This window comes from Carassius gibelio, chromosome A15 (genome assembly GCF_023724105.1).
Source record: "Carassius gibelio isolate Cgi1373 ecotype wild population from Czech Republic chromosome A15, carGib1.2-hapl.c, whole genome shotgun sequence".
Classification (NCBI taxonomy): Eukaryota; Metazoa; Chordata; class Actinopteri; order Cypriniformes; family Cyprinidae; genus Carassius; species Carassius gibelio.
In genome coordinates, this window is record NC_068385.1 from 13005301 (window position 1) to 13021338 (window position 16038).

The 16038-nt window shown below is 34.9% G+C and overlaps 1 protein-coding gene across 2 annotated transcripts; it reads right to left on the reverse strand.

Moving 5' to 3' along the window:
* Positions 1 to 2811: 2811 nt before the first annotated feature.
* LOC128029470 (tetratricopeptide repeat protein 12-like) lies at positions 2812 to 15951 on the reverse strand. Of its 2 annotated transcripts, XM_052617271.1 has the most exons (21): positions 15817 to 15951; positions 15468 to 15631; positions 15213 to 15243; positions 14917 to 14994; positions 14692 to 14813; positions 14520 to 14579; positions 13858 to 13929; positions 13683 to 13743; positions 13118 to 13306; positions 11082 to 11151; positions 10515 to 10603; positions 9961 to 10126; positions 9228 to 9317; positions 8554 to 8617; positions 7283 to 7417; positions 6954 to 7046; positions 6694 to 6762; positions 5955 to 6056; positions 4548 to 4647; positions 4206 to 4431; positions 2812 to 3481 (listed from the first exon to the last, which is right to left on the reverse strand). In XM_052617271.1, exons 1-21 carry the CDS (start codon positions 15872 to 15874, stop codon positions 3412 to 3414), a joined length of 2109 nt encoding a protein of 702 aa, XP_052473231.1. In that variant the 5' UTR covers positions 15875 to 15951; the 3' UTR covers positions 2812 to 3411. The 2 variants fall into 2 exon arrangements, with proteins under 2 accessions (XP_052473231.1, XP_052473230.1); XM_052617270.1 differs by having other exon boundaries at positions 13683 to 13929.
* Positions 15952 to 16038: the final 87 nt, after the last annotated feature.

Consider the following 16038-nt stretch of genomic DNA (forward strand, 5'->3'; position numbering starts at 1 on the left):
ATGGGAATGCCATTTGCGGGTGACGGAGTAATAGACTCCAAGACTATTTGATTCTTACTTTCAAGCAAAGCGTGAAAAAACGCAGAGATCTTTTGCCTGCCTCTGGACAGACGAGAGGCAGGCATCATGATGTCATTCATCATTGTCTCAAATTCAGCCTCAACTGATGGATGAAGTCTCTCCTCATCATTGGAGATCAATGAGAGGTCTCCATCAGACTGAAACAGTTTTGCAGCAATACTATCCTCACCTGTTGAACGTGAACCTGTACCATAAGCTAAGATAAATCTCAGCACATTTGAGGTAATTGCATCTTTATGGGTGGTTGTGGTTGCATTTACTGTACTTGAGTGCTGCATCTGATGTGGCGTATGGAACAAATCTGTCCCTGGAGAACTGATTACAGCTATAGCCAGGAGAGTAGGGCTTTCAGTGGAAATTTTTTCACCGTTGTCACTGGAGCTGTTTAGCTCTTCTAATGGCATAATTGTTATGAAGGTTGCTCTCTCGGTTTGCAGGGACTGTAAGACTTGCAGATTCTCCTCCTTAGCGCTCACTGAAAAAAGCAGAGTTGCAATTTGGCTTGGGAGATGCCTCATAAAACACACATAAATGTCTCTAGTATATAATTCGAGAGCCATTAAAACAAAACAAAAAAAAAATAGATGGTTGCAGTAAAAATTATTGGATGCATAACGATTGTTCCATATCATAATACAGCTAAGTGAGTTGCAACATTTGCCATAATTAATAATTTAGTGATTTTTACAAACACAAATGTGTAATATGTTGCACCCTCTCAGAGAAAAAATAAATAAATAAAGTTGCTAACACTGAACAGAACATTTCTACAGAATTGCACCCATAAGGACAGGCCTATAACACCTAATTACTAATTACCAATTACTTATCAATAGTGCTCTTATATCACAAGTAAATACATTAGTATAATGTATTTAATATATTATTATAATATAAATATATTCTTTTATTTTTTGAAAGCTTGTATGTTGGTGGATGACAAAATTAAACAATGATATATTTTTTAAATATCAAAAACAAAAAATTATATATAAAATTATAAATTGCATAATGTATAATTATATACAGAATTAACTATATTATATAACTTTTAAATTCTAATTTAATTAATTTAAAATGTATATTATAATTTGGATAATGCTTTTATTACTTAAAATGAATTATGAAATAATTAAGTTATAATTTTGTAATATATATTTGTGGTACTACATGTATTATATATTTAATTAATACGCTAATTTAATAATAATAATAATAAGCACATTAAATATTTAATTAACAATACTTAATACAAAACTTAGTGTACATACCTTGAGTCCAAAAATGAAAAATATTAAACCAATCCACATAATTAATCTTCTCTCTTGGTTTCTTATAAGCTACACATACATAAAAAACCATAATGAATTTCTACTGAGATGCACTACACAGGATACGATCCAACAGAGCTCACACTACACTCTCTGCAGGAGCCTTCTGTGAGCTTTACCTTGCTCTCTAGTCATTTATAAGTAGATTAGATTACTGACACGTGAACAAAAGCAAGCTAAGAAAAATAAAACAGATTTCTGTGTCAGTAGAATCCCTCATCACCCTCATCATGTTTGACTGCGTATAATTTTTCATGCTCACCTCGGCATGCGTGAGCTGCTATGAGAAGGTAGTATTCAAGTCATCCATTATTAAACAGATTCAGATAAGACTTAAATACAGCATAGAAAGTAGAAAGAGTTTGTACTTTTTTTTTCCATGTCAATTCATCTTCAGGTGAGTTTACACAATTCCTCTCACAGAAAGATTAAAGCTTAGACTAATCCATTCATGGTCAATAACGTATATGTGTGCCAAGAACAACGTTGGGTAGAAATTCATCTGCACCACTGTTCAAATTCATATCTGCACCACTGTTCAATTGCTGGAAAGTTCAAAGGCAAATGTCTTTGGGGGGATAGTTCTGTCTTTACTATAAGAATATATGAAAGTTATTTATGTGGCTAAAAACAGATTTCTTCTGTGAGCACTTGACCATATCCTGCTTACTCTTTAAAAAAAAGTATGGTTTGACTATTTCTTAAAACCCTGCCTGTTCTACAAACTACTACTCTAGACAATGTTTGAAGCTTTGTATTGTTAGCACTTCTCGTGTTTTTGCTCCTTATGATGAATTGCTTTGATGTCTTACTTAGTAAGTTGCTTTGGATAAAAGAGTCTGCTAAATGAATACATTTTAAATGTACCGTAAAAAGGCACTGTAAGCGATTCTTTACATTTTTCCTACTACATGGCAGATATCACTGAAAAAAGGTCTCTTGAGAAATCACTTGGCTCTATAAACAGCAGTTTATAATACCATCTATGCACATGGTCACTTGGGTCTCAATTCAATTGTTTTTGAACCAGTCAACAGTCTTAAATGCCATGTGACTAATTAGTCTGAAATCACATGGAAATGTAATGCAAGATCTTATTCCCTAGAATAATGTAATCTCGCACAGAGCAGTTTGGGATATATTTAATCAACATATTTTGCTCTAATCTAATCAAAAGAGCCTTTCTTAACCAGTTATCATGATGATAAGGTAGTAGGCTATGCTGCTAGCTTGCTAACAAAAAGCTACAACAATGTGATGTGTCAATTATATATACATATATATATATATATATATATATATATATATATATATATATATATATATATATATATATATATATATATATATATATATATATATATAAAAACACCAAACAGAGTGACCAATGGAACAATAGTTTTAGGCAATGGAATCACTTCAAAGACACACTTCTAAAATAAAATATTTGTGAAATTCTGTCCCAAACCCTGGGTTACACTGTCAGAATCACATCTGCTAAACTCTTTTGAATTGTAATAATATTTATGTTTCTTATTACATCATATTTTATAAAGCTCTCAAGTCTGCAAAGATGAGCGGGCTTTAACTATAATTATTTTCAAATGCAGTTTTATTAATCTTTTTTTATTTAACACATGAAAGCTAATATTAATCCATCAAACAGAAAGCAAAATGTAATCAAGACAACACACTCAAAATGAGTGGGATGAAAGGAAATTGAAATGTTTCGAATATCGTCCCAGGGCAACATGTTCTCAACAACAGCAGATAACACAGTCACATGTCAGTGTGAATTCTCTCTAATTAAAACGAACACAGGAAACAGCTGCCTAATCAAGATAGGCCTTAAGGCATGACAGTAATTTGTGACCTCACTTAAGAGCGTCTTTAGCTGTAAAGCAAAGGACAGCATTCATCTGTGCGTGTGTGTGTGTGTATGTGTGCGGGTTCTGAGTTATGATTTCATTTACTGAGGAACTGAATGACTGGTAGCGGCTCACGTGATCAATCTTACACAGGAGTGAAGGATTTCTAAACCATGGAGCTCCCTGAGTTTCTCCATGTGCCTGAAAAAAAATCAAAACAGAGATCTATCAAACCAATAGAATTAGGTTCTTTTTCACTTCGACTGTGTCGAATACAGTGTCTGTTTTCTGTCTAAAATGTATTTTTAAGGCTGTACTCTGAAAACTAAGGTTTGAAATCTCACTGTGAAGACTCGTGCTCTGAGCAGCGTTACCTCTAAAAAGTTGAAAGCTCATCAAAGATGAATGACGTAAGATTTTTACTTTTTGTTGGATTGTCTTTTTTAGATGCTGACTTGGAGAACAAGACACTTCAAGAACACACAACTTACAGAGCTGCTACCTGAGCTTGTGGGCACTTTATAAATTAAAGATGAATGGGAAAAAACTCAAGTGTTCTTTAGGTCATTAAAAGGATAAAGGCCCAATTGGTAAATATTTAAAGAGACTCTTACATCTCTAAAAGTGCTCATTAACAGTCCAAAAACGACACAAGAATATAAACTAATTTCAGATTCAACAAACAAAAATGTTTATATCTGAATCAGTTCATTGACGATGCCTTGTTTATGTCCTTAAATTGTCGATCTGAGGGGTTTTAATTCATTATGCATTCAAGAAGTTCATCATCTTATAAGGGTCAATTATAGGGAGACATTATCTTTTCACCTTCGTGTTTCCCAAAGTATCACTGCTGTGTACATCAGCATGAATGTTAATAAGTATAATACAGGGGACTGCAAAAGGCAAGTCAAACCTAATTTACCTGGGCTCTATTTTGCACAGCTTCCCAAGAGTAATGGCTGCATTCTGCTGAATGGCTGCTCGTTTGGCATCTCTGGCAGCGTGGTGTAGCAGCAACTGCACGCAGTCTGTGCCTAGGAGGCTAACGGCAGCTCCATCCACTTCTAAGCAATGGCCCATACACAACGCTGCGTTCCCCACCACCAACTCGTCAATACTCCCCAGGAGTTTTCTCAAAGTGTGCAGCCCTGAATGAATAAATGTGCGTAGCGCCCAGAAACTTTCACAAAGTCACCGTAAAGCCACAGAACTTAAGAAACGTTATTAAATCCAATCCTCTACCTCCCTAACTCTCAGAACTCACGTTTGTCAAGCTTTACCAGCTCTTCACAGGCCTGTGGGATTGAGGCAGTACAGAATGTCAGGGCTTTAATGGAGTATCTGGAGCTCATCTCTCCTCCTACCTGGCAGGACAGAAGGACAGACACAGGCAAATTTCAATTAAACTTCTACAATTGCACCTGCAATACTCTCCTGAGAAATAAAACAATATACCTGGTCACCAGAATACAATAATTTGTAATGGTGTTAAACTTCTTCTCCTATAAAGCCTGAAATTTTTAACAATATTTAAAAATAAATAATGAATATTAATATATTTATCGCAATTACGTTTTATGAACTAGATTTGATACAGCATTTGGTTGGATATGATCAGGATATTATGGGATTTACGGATCACACAAAAATGCATTTAAAAAAAGTAAACATATCTATTGATCTAATTTCATAAAGGCTTTTTGTTTTGATTTGTGGTTTTGAAATACAGAGTTTCAATGGCACCAAATGATAGAGAGATATGTTATTTTTCGAAATATTATTTAATATGCCAGGCTCTACAGGGTTAAAGCATTTAACTTTGGTCGCGCCACCATTACACATTGTCTGTTTGTTCACCAGAATACAGCAGACAAAGGTAGATAATAATAGCAGGTAGATAATAATAAATACAGTAAATAAATAATGGTAGCAAACAATGCAAAAAAAAAAAAAAGAAACTAGGTTGTTTATTAATGATTAAGACAGGTTAAGGAAGGTTTAACACGCAGGGTAACATCAACATAAAACAAACAACATTAACAACCGACAACCGAAGGAACTCGAAGGAGGGAACTTAAATACACAGACAAGAAAGGAACTAAATGACTTAATTAACAGGACACAGGTGAGCAAAATAAACTAATCAAGGAAACTAAGGAAAACTAGGTAAAGGAACAAAACTACACAGTCTATGTAAACAGAACATATGTGACAGTAGTAAAATTATATACATGGTTTTAAATGGCTTTAATTGGCAAAAAAAGATGAAAAATTATATTAATAAACAAACAAACAAACAAACAAACAAACATGGCGTTCAGGTCCAGCAAAGGATAAAACCAGGTCATAAATAAATATTTAAATGAATAAACATACAAATAAATAAAGGTAGATTTACACCGCTTTCAATGGAAATTGAAATATGGGTTCTGGGCTAATTTAAGACTGTAAAAAATTATAATACACTGGTTATGAAATATACAGTAGTAAAAGTGTAATGTGTCAACAAGGTTGAACTTTCAACTAGGCTAAGACGGTCTTTTCAGTACTGACTTTTCACCAATTTAAAGGGCATAATCCTTACCATTTAAAATATTTTTTGTCTAATTTAATTTGACTTTATTTCCTTAAAGACATTATACTGAATTCTAAAACCTGACAGAGGCTCTACCTTCAGAATCTTCAGCAACTTCTTCACTATTCCATTTCGCACAACTTCTTGCGTGGCATCAGGAGACATCGGTAGGAGAACGCTCAGCAAACCCGCAGCTCTCTGAAGCCAAAACAAAACAATATAACATGTTTGATACCATAACACGATGGATAGGTCATTTAAAAAAGATTGGGCGTTACTCCAATGTATTTTGTTGCGGCTTGTCAAAATTGTAGTTCAAGCAGTATCACAGCACTAAAAGTCCACCACGAGGTAGAAGGAATCAGTTCCATTATACTGTATATAAAGGGAGACAAAGACAAAGTTCCTTCACCTTAATAGTACTGACTGAAGAGATATGAAGTGCCAAGGCAGCAAAACCAAGCAAGCAACCTACAGTAGAACCAACCTAGATTTACATAGTCTCCAGGCTAGGGCCTGCGGCTGCCATGGTAATCATTATGTAAATACTTCTGTGCATGCAAAATCCTTCTCTTGGGGATGTTAGCCATCTAAGGACATCCATATATTTATACTCTGAACTTCCATTTTTGATCCTGTAGAAGGCATGTGTAAATGTTTTGTAGAGATGCTCTAGAGATGCTAATATGTGGGCGCCACAACAACCCACATCCAGCAGGATGAACATTTCAATAATTAATGTGCAGAAATCTCCAGTTCAAACATTCCGCCGGCTCCATTCATCAGAGGTTGGGTTAAAGCTTGCTTTGGCCTTGCTTAAACGAATTCAACTCACTGTGATGACGCCTCCAGAGGAATCGCTCAGCAGGTCCAAGCACCTGCTGCTGGCCAGAACAGCGTGCTCCTGTATGTTAAAAGAGAGCCAAAAAAACATTCTCTCCAATTTTCATTTGGTGTTTCAGACATGATTCCAACATATGGAGAGGAAAGTGCTAACAGAACTTTCTGCCTATCCAGGGCCCTTTGGCTACAAAGGTGCTTGATGTTTCCGATGAGGGCTGGCCTAGAGCCTGCTATATTAAACTCCTGCTTTACCTGGACAACCTGAGAGGGATTTGAGGCTAAGTTGATCATCAAGCCCAAGAGGGGGTAGAGGACACTTTTACATTCACGGCCGATGCACTGCTTCTGCAACCAAAACAAAGCTTTATCTTGACAGTGCCATAAATTTAATTAATGTCCTTTTGCAGTTTTAGCGTCTGTGGGAATTGGCTGTTTCACAGTTAATGCAACAAGATAGGAAAAATGGAGCTTAGAAACAAACCCTCAGAATCAAAATTCAGAGTGCAAGACATCATACATAATTCAACAATGTTCAAGGACAGAGTATTTGGGAGCTTGGTTGTTATTGTCTACAAGCCTACCATAGTTTGGAGAGAGCATTTCCAAAATCCGCTATGTCCTGCCAGCTTTTTACTGATGACATCATCTCGAGCCATGGTCCCGACCACAGAAATCACAGAAGCCAGTGTCTTGTGGTCGGTTGTCATGATATTTGACTACAAGTGCATTGGAAAAACAGCATTAGTTGAAAGGTGGACGATTTTAATTATATACACTACTATTAAAAAGTTTGGGGTCAATTTATCAAAAGTGGCAAGACTTTTATAACGATACAAAAATTTATATTTCAAATTAATGCTTTATATTCATCAAAGGACCCTGGAAAATGCTTCATCGTTTACACAAAAATATTAAGCAGCACAATTGTTTTGACATTGATAATAATAAAAAAAAGTTGTTATTTTCAGCACCAAATCAGCATAATAGAATGAATTTTGAAGGATCATTTAACACTGAAGACTGGAATAAAAAAAAAAAGCTTTGTCATCCCAGCCATAAATTACATTTGAAAGTATATTATAATAGAAAAGTTATTGAAATGTTAATGATATTACATACTATTGCTTTTTTACTTTATTTTTGATCAAATAAATGCAGTCTTGGAGAGCGACTTCATTCAGAAACATTTTTTAATTTGACCAACCCCAATCTTTTAAATGGTAGTACAAGTTAATTATGTAAAGCTAATTATGTCATTTTAATAATTATGAATTCTAATTATAACTACAGAAAAGACAGAACAAAGTTTGCATGTGTACACCCTCCTCTTACTATTCATAATAAGACATAATAAGCTCTCATCATACTAGTAACAATATGATAGGTACAATTACTAATCTTTTGATTTAAATGGATTTCTACATAGACTGTAATCTATGTTGCACTGAAATGCAACAACTTCTCTGAAGACTGGGATCTTTTGCTGCCAGAAGACTAAATTGTTATTATTTTATCATGCAGTATAGAAAAATAATAAAATCTAAATTAAACAGACTCCTTAGCATGCAGGGTCTCATTCCTAAAGATCACAATGACAGTATACATGTGCCACACTGTGAGTACTGAAATAGGATGCTGAAATACAGAATGACAAAATTCAGATGCTAAAATGCATTAAGGATCTTGAATCAACAAGAAGTTTATTTTATAATATATTTATAATTGTTTTGCTGAAAATATCTGAGACATCATACAATAAAGTATTATTGTTTTGAATATTACACACTATAATGCTTTAAATGATTATAATTATTAAAAGGATGACTATGAACGATGTTTCATAATACATCACCAGCAGATGTTCAAGAGGAAAGGCAAACACTGCTGTGAAGTTCTCCCTTGACTGAATCTTAAATCTGAAAAAGACAAACAGCAACAACAAATTATTAAATAAAGAAACTAACCACTAACTTAAAAAAGCTCAGCAGACTTAAATCCTCAGATAACCCTCTCACAGTAATGCACAAACAGCTAGAGGGGCAAAAGATAAAAAGGCGTTATAATGCAGTGGTCGCTGATCCAAACAGAACTATAAGGTTTCAAATCACATGTAGCTGACACCCAGCATACAACTCTAGACAAGACCAATATGCCTATACCCATCCTTATCTAGAAACAAGACAGCGGCTTGAATTCACTGAACACTTGTCATTGACTATCTATCAAACTGTTACGCCATCCTCATTTCTTTCTGTGCATGAAGTGGCTGTTTAATTCCATCTCCTGGTCAACGAGAGCACCTTATTCTATCTGTAAGGTGTTGAATGACTAGAAACGACGAGAGGCTGATCTCTTTCACAGAGATAAATGGAGGGATTTGTCAATGTGATGGATAGTTTTTTTCTTAAATGTGTTGACTTTGCGTTCTCAAGGGACCTGGGCTGTTGAGTTGAATGAATTTGAATGTGTCTCACATGAAAACAGGGCATGGTTTATGGTAAGGGCAAATATATTGATTGTGCATACTTATTTTCTGCAGCCAGGTTCTCCAGAACTGTAAGCGCCAATGCAGAGCTCATATCGCGGCAAACACAGCTCATCAGGTTCTCTGCCATTCTGCAGTGGACAGATCGCATTCATTATAGGTTTGTTAAAAGGACTTTAATAAAACATGCTATAACAGCAGGAGGTGTCTGCATGCTAGATCTAATGAGATGAATCACAGATATCATAGGAACACCACATTTAAATCTATCTCCTGCTCAGCTTTGGAAAAAGCATAGAAGGTTAATATAAAATTGACATCAAAGTGGGTTTAAATAAATATTAGTAAATATTAAAAAACAATATAAATATTTATTTATTAAAAATACTTATATAATGAATTAATTATGCTGTTTAAATGATTAAGCAATGCAAACAATTACTTTTCATACAAAACACATTACATTTTAAGAGATTTGCAAATATAGGCATGGAGCATCTTTAAAGTGTCTAAATGCTGAGCATTTAATGAAATGTAGATTTATTAGTATTATTAGTTATGCTTTAAGCATATACTTTTATCTTTAATCTTGATCCAAAAATGATCAAATTAACATGACAGTATGTCTAAGCATAAGTGGCATGACCATCTATTTTGTTTCACATAATTAGTCATGTCTAAATGACTCCTCGTGTGTTATGTTGTAAATTATCAATTCACATCATTTTGTAAACTACAATGCAATGCATTCAACATGACACAAAAATTACATACTGGTTTGAATTCAGGTTGTCGATGAGCACGTCTCGTCCGTGCTGAGTTTGTGAGTACATGCTGAGCAATTCCAGGCTTTCCCTCTGTACACGCACTGGTGAAGCCAACAGCTGGACCATGTGTTCTCTAGTACCGGGACACTCCATCAACAGCTGTTGGTTATGCTCTGGAAGGAACACAATTATGGAGAAGGTTTAATAAAGACAAATGCAGATTTAGTTGACCAGTTAATACGATTATAACTGAAGGGCACAAACTACTTACTAAAGAGACTTTTAATGTGGGAGGCAATAACAATTTTACTGCTAGCAGGCAAGAACAGGATAAATTGATATCGACTTGGACTTTTTTACGAATGCTCATTACTTTAAAATAAATCTAGGAAAGCAGAGCCATATTAAATGGTGTCAATACATTTAAAGTTTTCCAAAGAGAGACTTTTTAAGAGTATAAAAAAAGGAATGTGCAAATGGGATTAGTATGTTTTCCTCAGTAATAGCATCTTTTATTTTCAAGGTCTTTGAATAAGATTCACATGCTGCATTTCATCTTACCATTTCCACTGCAAACTGTCCTCCATAGTTTGACGATGGCCAAGCATAAATCAGCCGCATATGGATCTTTTGAATTCTGTGAGAGACAGCTAAATACAGAAGAGGAAAAAAACTGAGATACAGTAAATACATTTCAGTCATGCATAGATAAAATGTTAAAGTGATTTGTGACACCCAAAAACAGAACAATCTTTTGGATCCTTTTTGAAGCTTGAAAGCTCCATTCCTCATTCAGCATAAATGCATTAAAAAAAAGAGCAACCAGCACATTCTTAAATTCCAACATATGACACGATTATACAGCATGATTATTTACATGCATTCACATTAGTCAATTCATTTTTAATAGCATATTTGCTTGGAGAAAGACAAACGATAAGAGACGAGAGAAAGTTAAGATGCAAATAATCATACGTGGATTATGCATGCACACTTTATGATACTACAGTAAGATCTTCCCAAAATTAAACACATCTTCTAGAGACCTTTACACCACATCAGCCATTTTAAATGTGAAAAGTACATTCTGACCACTAACTGTCAGGTTGTCTTCTTTAGCAACCTTACCTTCTTAAAGTGTTATTGCCATTAATGATACTGAAGCCATTGTTTAATCTGAAAAATGTCTGCCCAGTACCTGTGAGGGACAACAGATAAGGTCAGTGTTAGTAGGTGTGTAGTGAGAGCAATATATCAACACTACATCACAGTAGCCAGACTCAGACACACAATACACTCCATTCAAGGGCAAAAGAGAGTACAGGGAGAATAAACAAAACCTCATCAAGAATAAGAGAGTGCTGCCTTATCTATACAAAGGCAGTGTTTATTCTGTGGAAATAATAGAAATTAGTTTACAAAGAGCTATCCAGGTATCTTACCTGCACAAACATTTGGCAAAAAGCTTTCTGTCTTGGAGTGCTTTCAAGTTTATGTTGCATAATGTGCAGACCCATATTTTACCTTTGTAGAATACTTCTGATACTTTGTTTTTTATAGAGGATATCTTCTGGAAAGGACTGCAGTACAGTACATAAAGTAGGAAGTCAAATTCAAAGTTAAAAGTTTGATTTAACATGTAGTTTTTTATCAAGTTACCTTGATATGAATGTATGTTTATATCAATATGAAGTACAGTATAAACAAAAACATGGTGCCTATATATTATATCTCAGTATAGCTGTAAGGAATCGAGTCAAAACTCATTAAATAAATGGGTTTTCTCTAGCAATAGTTTTTTGGTTTCTAGTTTGAAATAAAGTAAAATAAAAGTGAAATATCAAAATTATTTTTGTAATATCTTTTGTGTAAACAAGTGAACGCAATATCATCACATTCATATACATAACCAATCAAATGTTTTGAGCCAATAAAAGGATGAATTCAGTTGATCAAAAATGCCAGTAAAAATGTATAATCTTACAAAAGATTACTTTTTTAAATATTTTTTATAATTGCTGTTCTTTGGACATTTCTATTTATTAAAGAATCCTGAAAAATAGGTATCAAGGATTTTACAAAAATATAAAGCAACAACGTTTTTCAACATTGATAAGAAAAAGAATGTTTCTTGCTCCCAATCTGCATAGAATGGTTTCTGAAGGATTGTGTGACACTGAAGACTGTAATTCAGCTTTGCCATCACAGAAATACATTTTAAAATATATTAAAATAGAAACAGAACATCAAATTCTGTTTTAGAAGAGGCTTCTTTCATAAACAGTAAAAAGTCTTACAGACCCAAACTTTTGAATACTGGTGTACATTCAGAAAAGAGTCAATTACTGTATATAATAAGGGTAGAATTTAATAGAAATTGAATAGAATTAATTTAATAATAATTAGTGTGTGTGTGTGTGTGTGTGTGTGTGTGTGTGTGTGTGTGTGTGTGTCACATAAGGGCAAGTGGACGTGTTTTATAAATGTATAAATAAATGTATTACTAAACAACAGTTAAATACTTTGAGCAACCTTTTAGATTTTATTTCATTCTAAATATACCGTTAAAATTTTCCTGTAGGCAGTACTTTTAAGGTTTGTGTTCATATGAAATTGAGTTTCAAACATAAACTCACCCCCCTGAGAAATATTCACCAGAGTAAAGGGAATTTTGTGATTCATGGCAACAAGCTCAGGTTGTCCCTTTTATATATTATATTTTATCAATCTATATTGACACAGGATCAGATTTATGCAAAAACAAAATAAAAGGTAATGCACGCATTCACTAACAAAGTGAAAAAGCCTTGAGCTTGTGCTTGCTATAGGACTGTCTGTCCTCTGTGGCTGATCATGAGGATTAGTTTCCTCATCATGAACTGCAAATGAGCCACAGAGCAGAATCAATGAGCCCTCAGCACAAAATTCCTCACTTCTCTCCTCTCTGCATCGATCCCTAGTGCAAGAAATATCGCCTTGGTTTCTGGAACAACACTGGGTAAACCGAAGGCATATTTCAGACTGATCTGAGGGTTAAGGATGGCATAAACATTTGTTCATCCTACCAAAACCGGCTGGAGTTCAGTGACAATTAATAAATGTATAAGTATTTATATATATGATTCAAATAAACAAAGGACTCTGAATTAATCATGTGAACTTACAGTCTTTTATAGCCTGTGAGAGCAGCTCCAATCCACCACAGTAGTAAAGACTGATCTCATTGGGTCTGTCAAGCTTCTTCAGCAGCTCTGGTACTCTCCTGGCCTGCTCTGTTCCCTCCTGTAGCTCTTCCCAAGCTGCCTTTTCCTGGAGAGATGCCTTCTCTTCCATATCCACTTGTCTCAGATAAGCTAGTGTAATGCAAGGTAATGTGATCGCTTCATGAACATATTTCTTTTTTGCAAATTCATGTGGAAATATTCTATTAAAATGCATAGAATGGAAATGCACAATGCCATTATTCCCCGTGAAAAGTTTAAAATCAATTTAAATGAGCGACAAATGTTATAAAAATGCATGTGACGCGAAAGAAGGAATGTGTGAGAGAGACTCATGTAAAACTACAAGCAAATTCAGTTTATTCTGAGAGATGCTTGACTAGAAAGCAGATATACAGCCAGAGTGGATGCTGAAATAAAAACAATGCTAATCCTACTCCGGTGCTAAAGCATGGATCTAAAGTATATTGACCCCGCTTCAGATCCTCACAGCATTTCTGGATCATACCTTTGACCATGGTCTCACGCTGCGGCTCTATCTCCAAAATTTTTTGATAGCAAATCTTGGACTGAAAAGTGAAGCAAAAGTAACAGGTCAGAGAGGTCAGATAAGGTGAGAAATATAAATGTAATCCAGCTTTAGACGTGAAAGGACAGAAGGACTTCTCCAGAATGATACTTACCTGTTTGAAATCCTTGAGTGCTAGGTGAGATTTTCCCATGTGTACATACGCTTTAATACACTTCTCATTGCACTGTGAATAAAAGTTTTATATATTCACTGGCCACTTGAAAACAACAGAGAACTGCATTAAAGTAATAAACTAGAACCAGTAATGTGATTTATTTGGTCCCAATCTAGAATAAATTATTATTTTACCCAATATATTACAACTTTTCTATAATGAAACATTTATCATCTAAATTAAAGCTCATTTTGATATATTTTGGAGGGCATAACAATTATTTATTTGTACTTATTTGTTGTACTTATTGTACAGACTGGCATTTTAAAAGATTTTTCCTTTTCTTTATCCTTATTTCTCACTGGCCCAATAGACAATATATTGGATTTTCCATTAGACCATATGGATATATTTATTTATAAATAAATAACTCTTATTTAACTTTCTAAATGCTTTCCAAAAGTAAAGACTATTTGGAACAGCTCAGAAGGAACTTCAACCCAATTTTCCAATGCTGCACAACTATCCAGTTCAATAGACACTGTACTATGCAGTCTGCTGTTCTCACCAAAAAAAGTTCGGATGAGAAACTTCTGCTTCCGCTGACACTGAAAAATGAGAGGGTACTTCTCTGACCTCTTTCCCAGTGTTTTACTCACCCTCAGAGCCCACTCACAGTCACTTATGGCCTCCTTATATCTCTTCAACTTGATAAAGGCCTACATAATACATGAACGTAAGAGACCATAAAATCACAAGAGGAGTAGTCTCACAGGAATAACAGTTATGATACGGACTTTTCAGATTATTGTACAAGAAACGCGGACGTACCTGTGCTCTGTTTGTGTAGAGAGCCTGCATGTCACGCAGCTGCTCCAAGCCTTCAGTATAAAACCTGACAGCCGTTTCGTAGTCACCTTGAGTGAAAGCCTCATTCCCCTTCTCCCTTAACGCTGCGGGTCAAACGAGGACAAAGCAAATCTAGACGTCACAAACTGACAAAGCACACAGAAAACAGAAACTGCCCATTTCGCTCTCAGGCTTCAGCGTACCCACCATTGGCTTTTTCTTCCTTCATCTTTCTTCTCAGTCTTCTCTCCTCTGCATCTTTTTCTAATATCCTCAAGAAATTCTCTGACGAATCGAAGGGTACAACAAACCGTTGCAAGATTTATAATAAAAAGACAAGAAGTGAAGATGAAGGTGAGCTAGTTTGTATTGATTTATAAATCGTTTGCAAGACTTCAAGGGCAGACATCCAAGTTTTTTGCTTGAAAGCAAATTATTCAACAGACAGAAGTCTTGTCAACTCCTGAACCAAGAACAAATAAGAGACTCCAACACAAACCTACCTGGATTTTGACCAGATTCATACTGGATGTTCTAAAAAGAGGAAAACAACTGTAGTTGTAACAACTTATTCACATTTGAAAAAAAAACATGCTTTTTTTAAATATTAGGTATTAACATAAAGCATGTAACTAATTTTCATTTATTACAGATATAATCGTGAACTCTAACATTTAATTTAAAATGCTATAAAAGTTAGTTTTTACTCATTCATTCATATTTTATTTCCAGTACAGACTACAAATACTGTAAGTTACCGCTGGACAATTTTCAGATGAAGGACTTTTGTTTATAACAGTTTTATTGATTTTGGTTTGACACGGTTCCTTCTGCTCCAGGGATGAGATGAATTGATCTGCCTTCGCAATTGCTTTCTCCTGGCGAGACACATCGCTGCAATTGAACTCTTTTACTAACTCATCTGCAATCAGAAAGCAAAAAATATTTATATTTTTTAACTCCCAAATTACATTTACCTCATGACTCAAAGAAACGTGTGATCTGTTCATTCCAGTACATTACACTGAAAGAGTCCCGTCTGTCCGCACTGACGTCAGACGACGTTTTATTATCAAGAAACATAAGTTGTAAACAAACGGCACTTACTCATTTGGTCAACATTCCTCAAAAACCTTTCGAGGTCGTCGTTATCTTGCAAATTCATGCTTAAAAACGAGTTTACAAAGCCCACCGAAAGAGAAGTTCAACCGGAGAGAAGCGAGGCAGTTTTGTTTGCGGAAGCGTACCTGTAACCATAGCAACAGCGGCCACGTGCAAGAAGATTTGTTTCTCCTGCTGGTAGATACTTGCAACTACGTCATTACACGG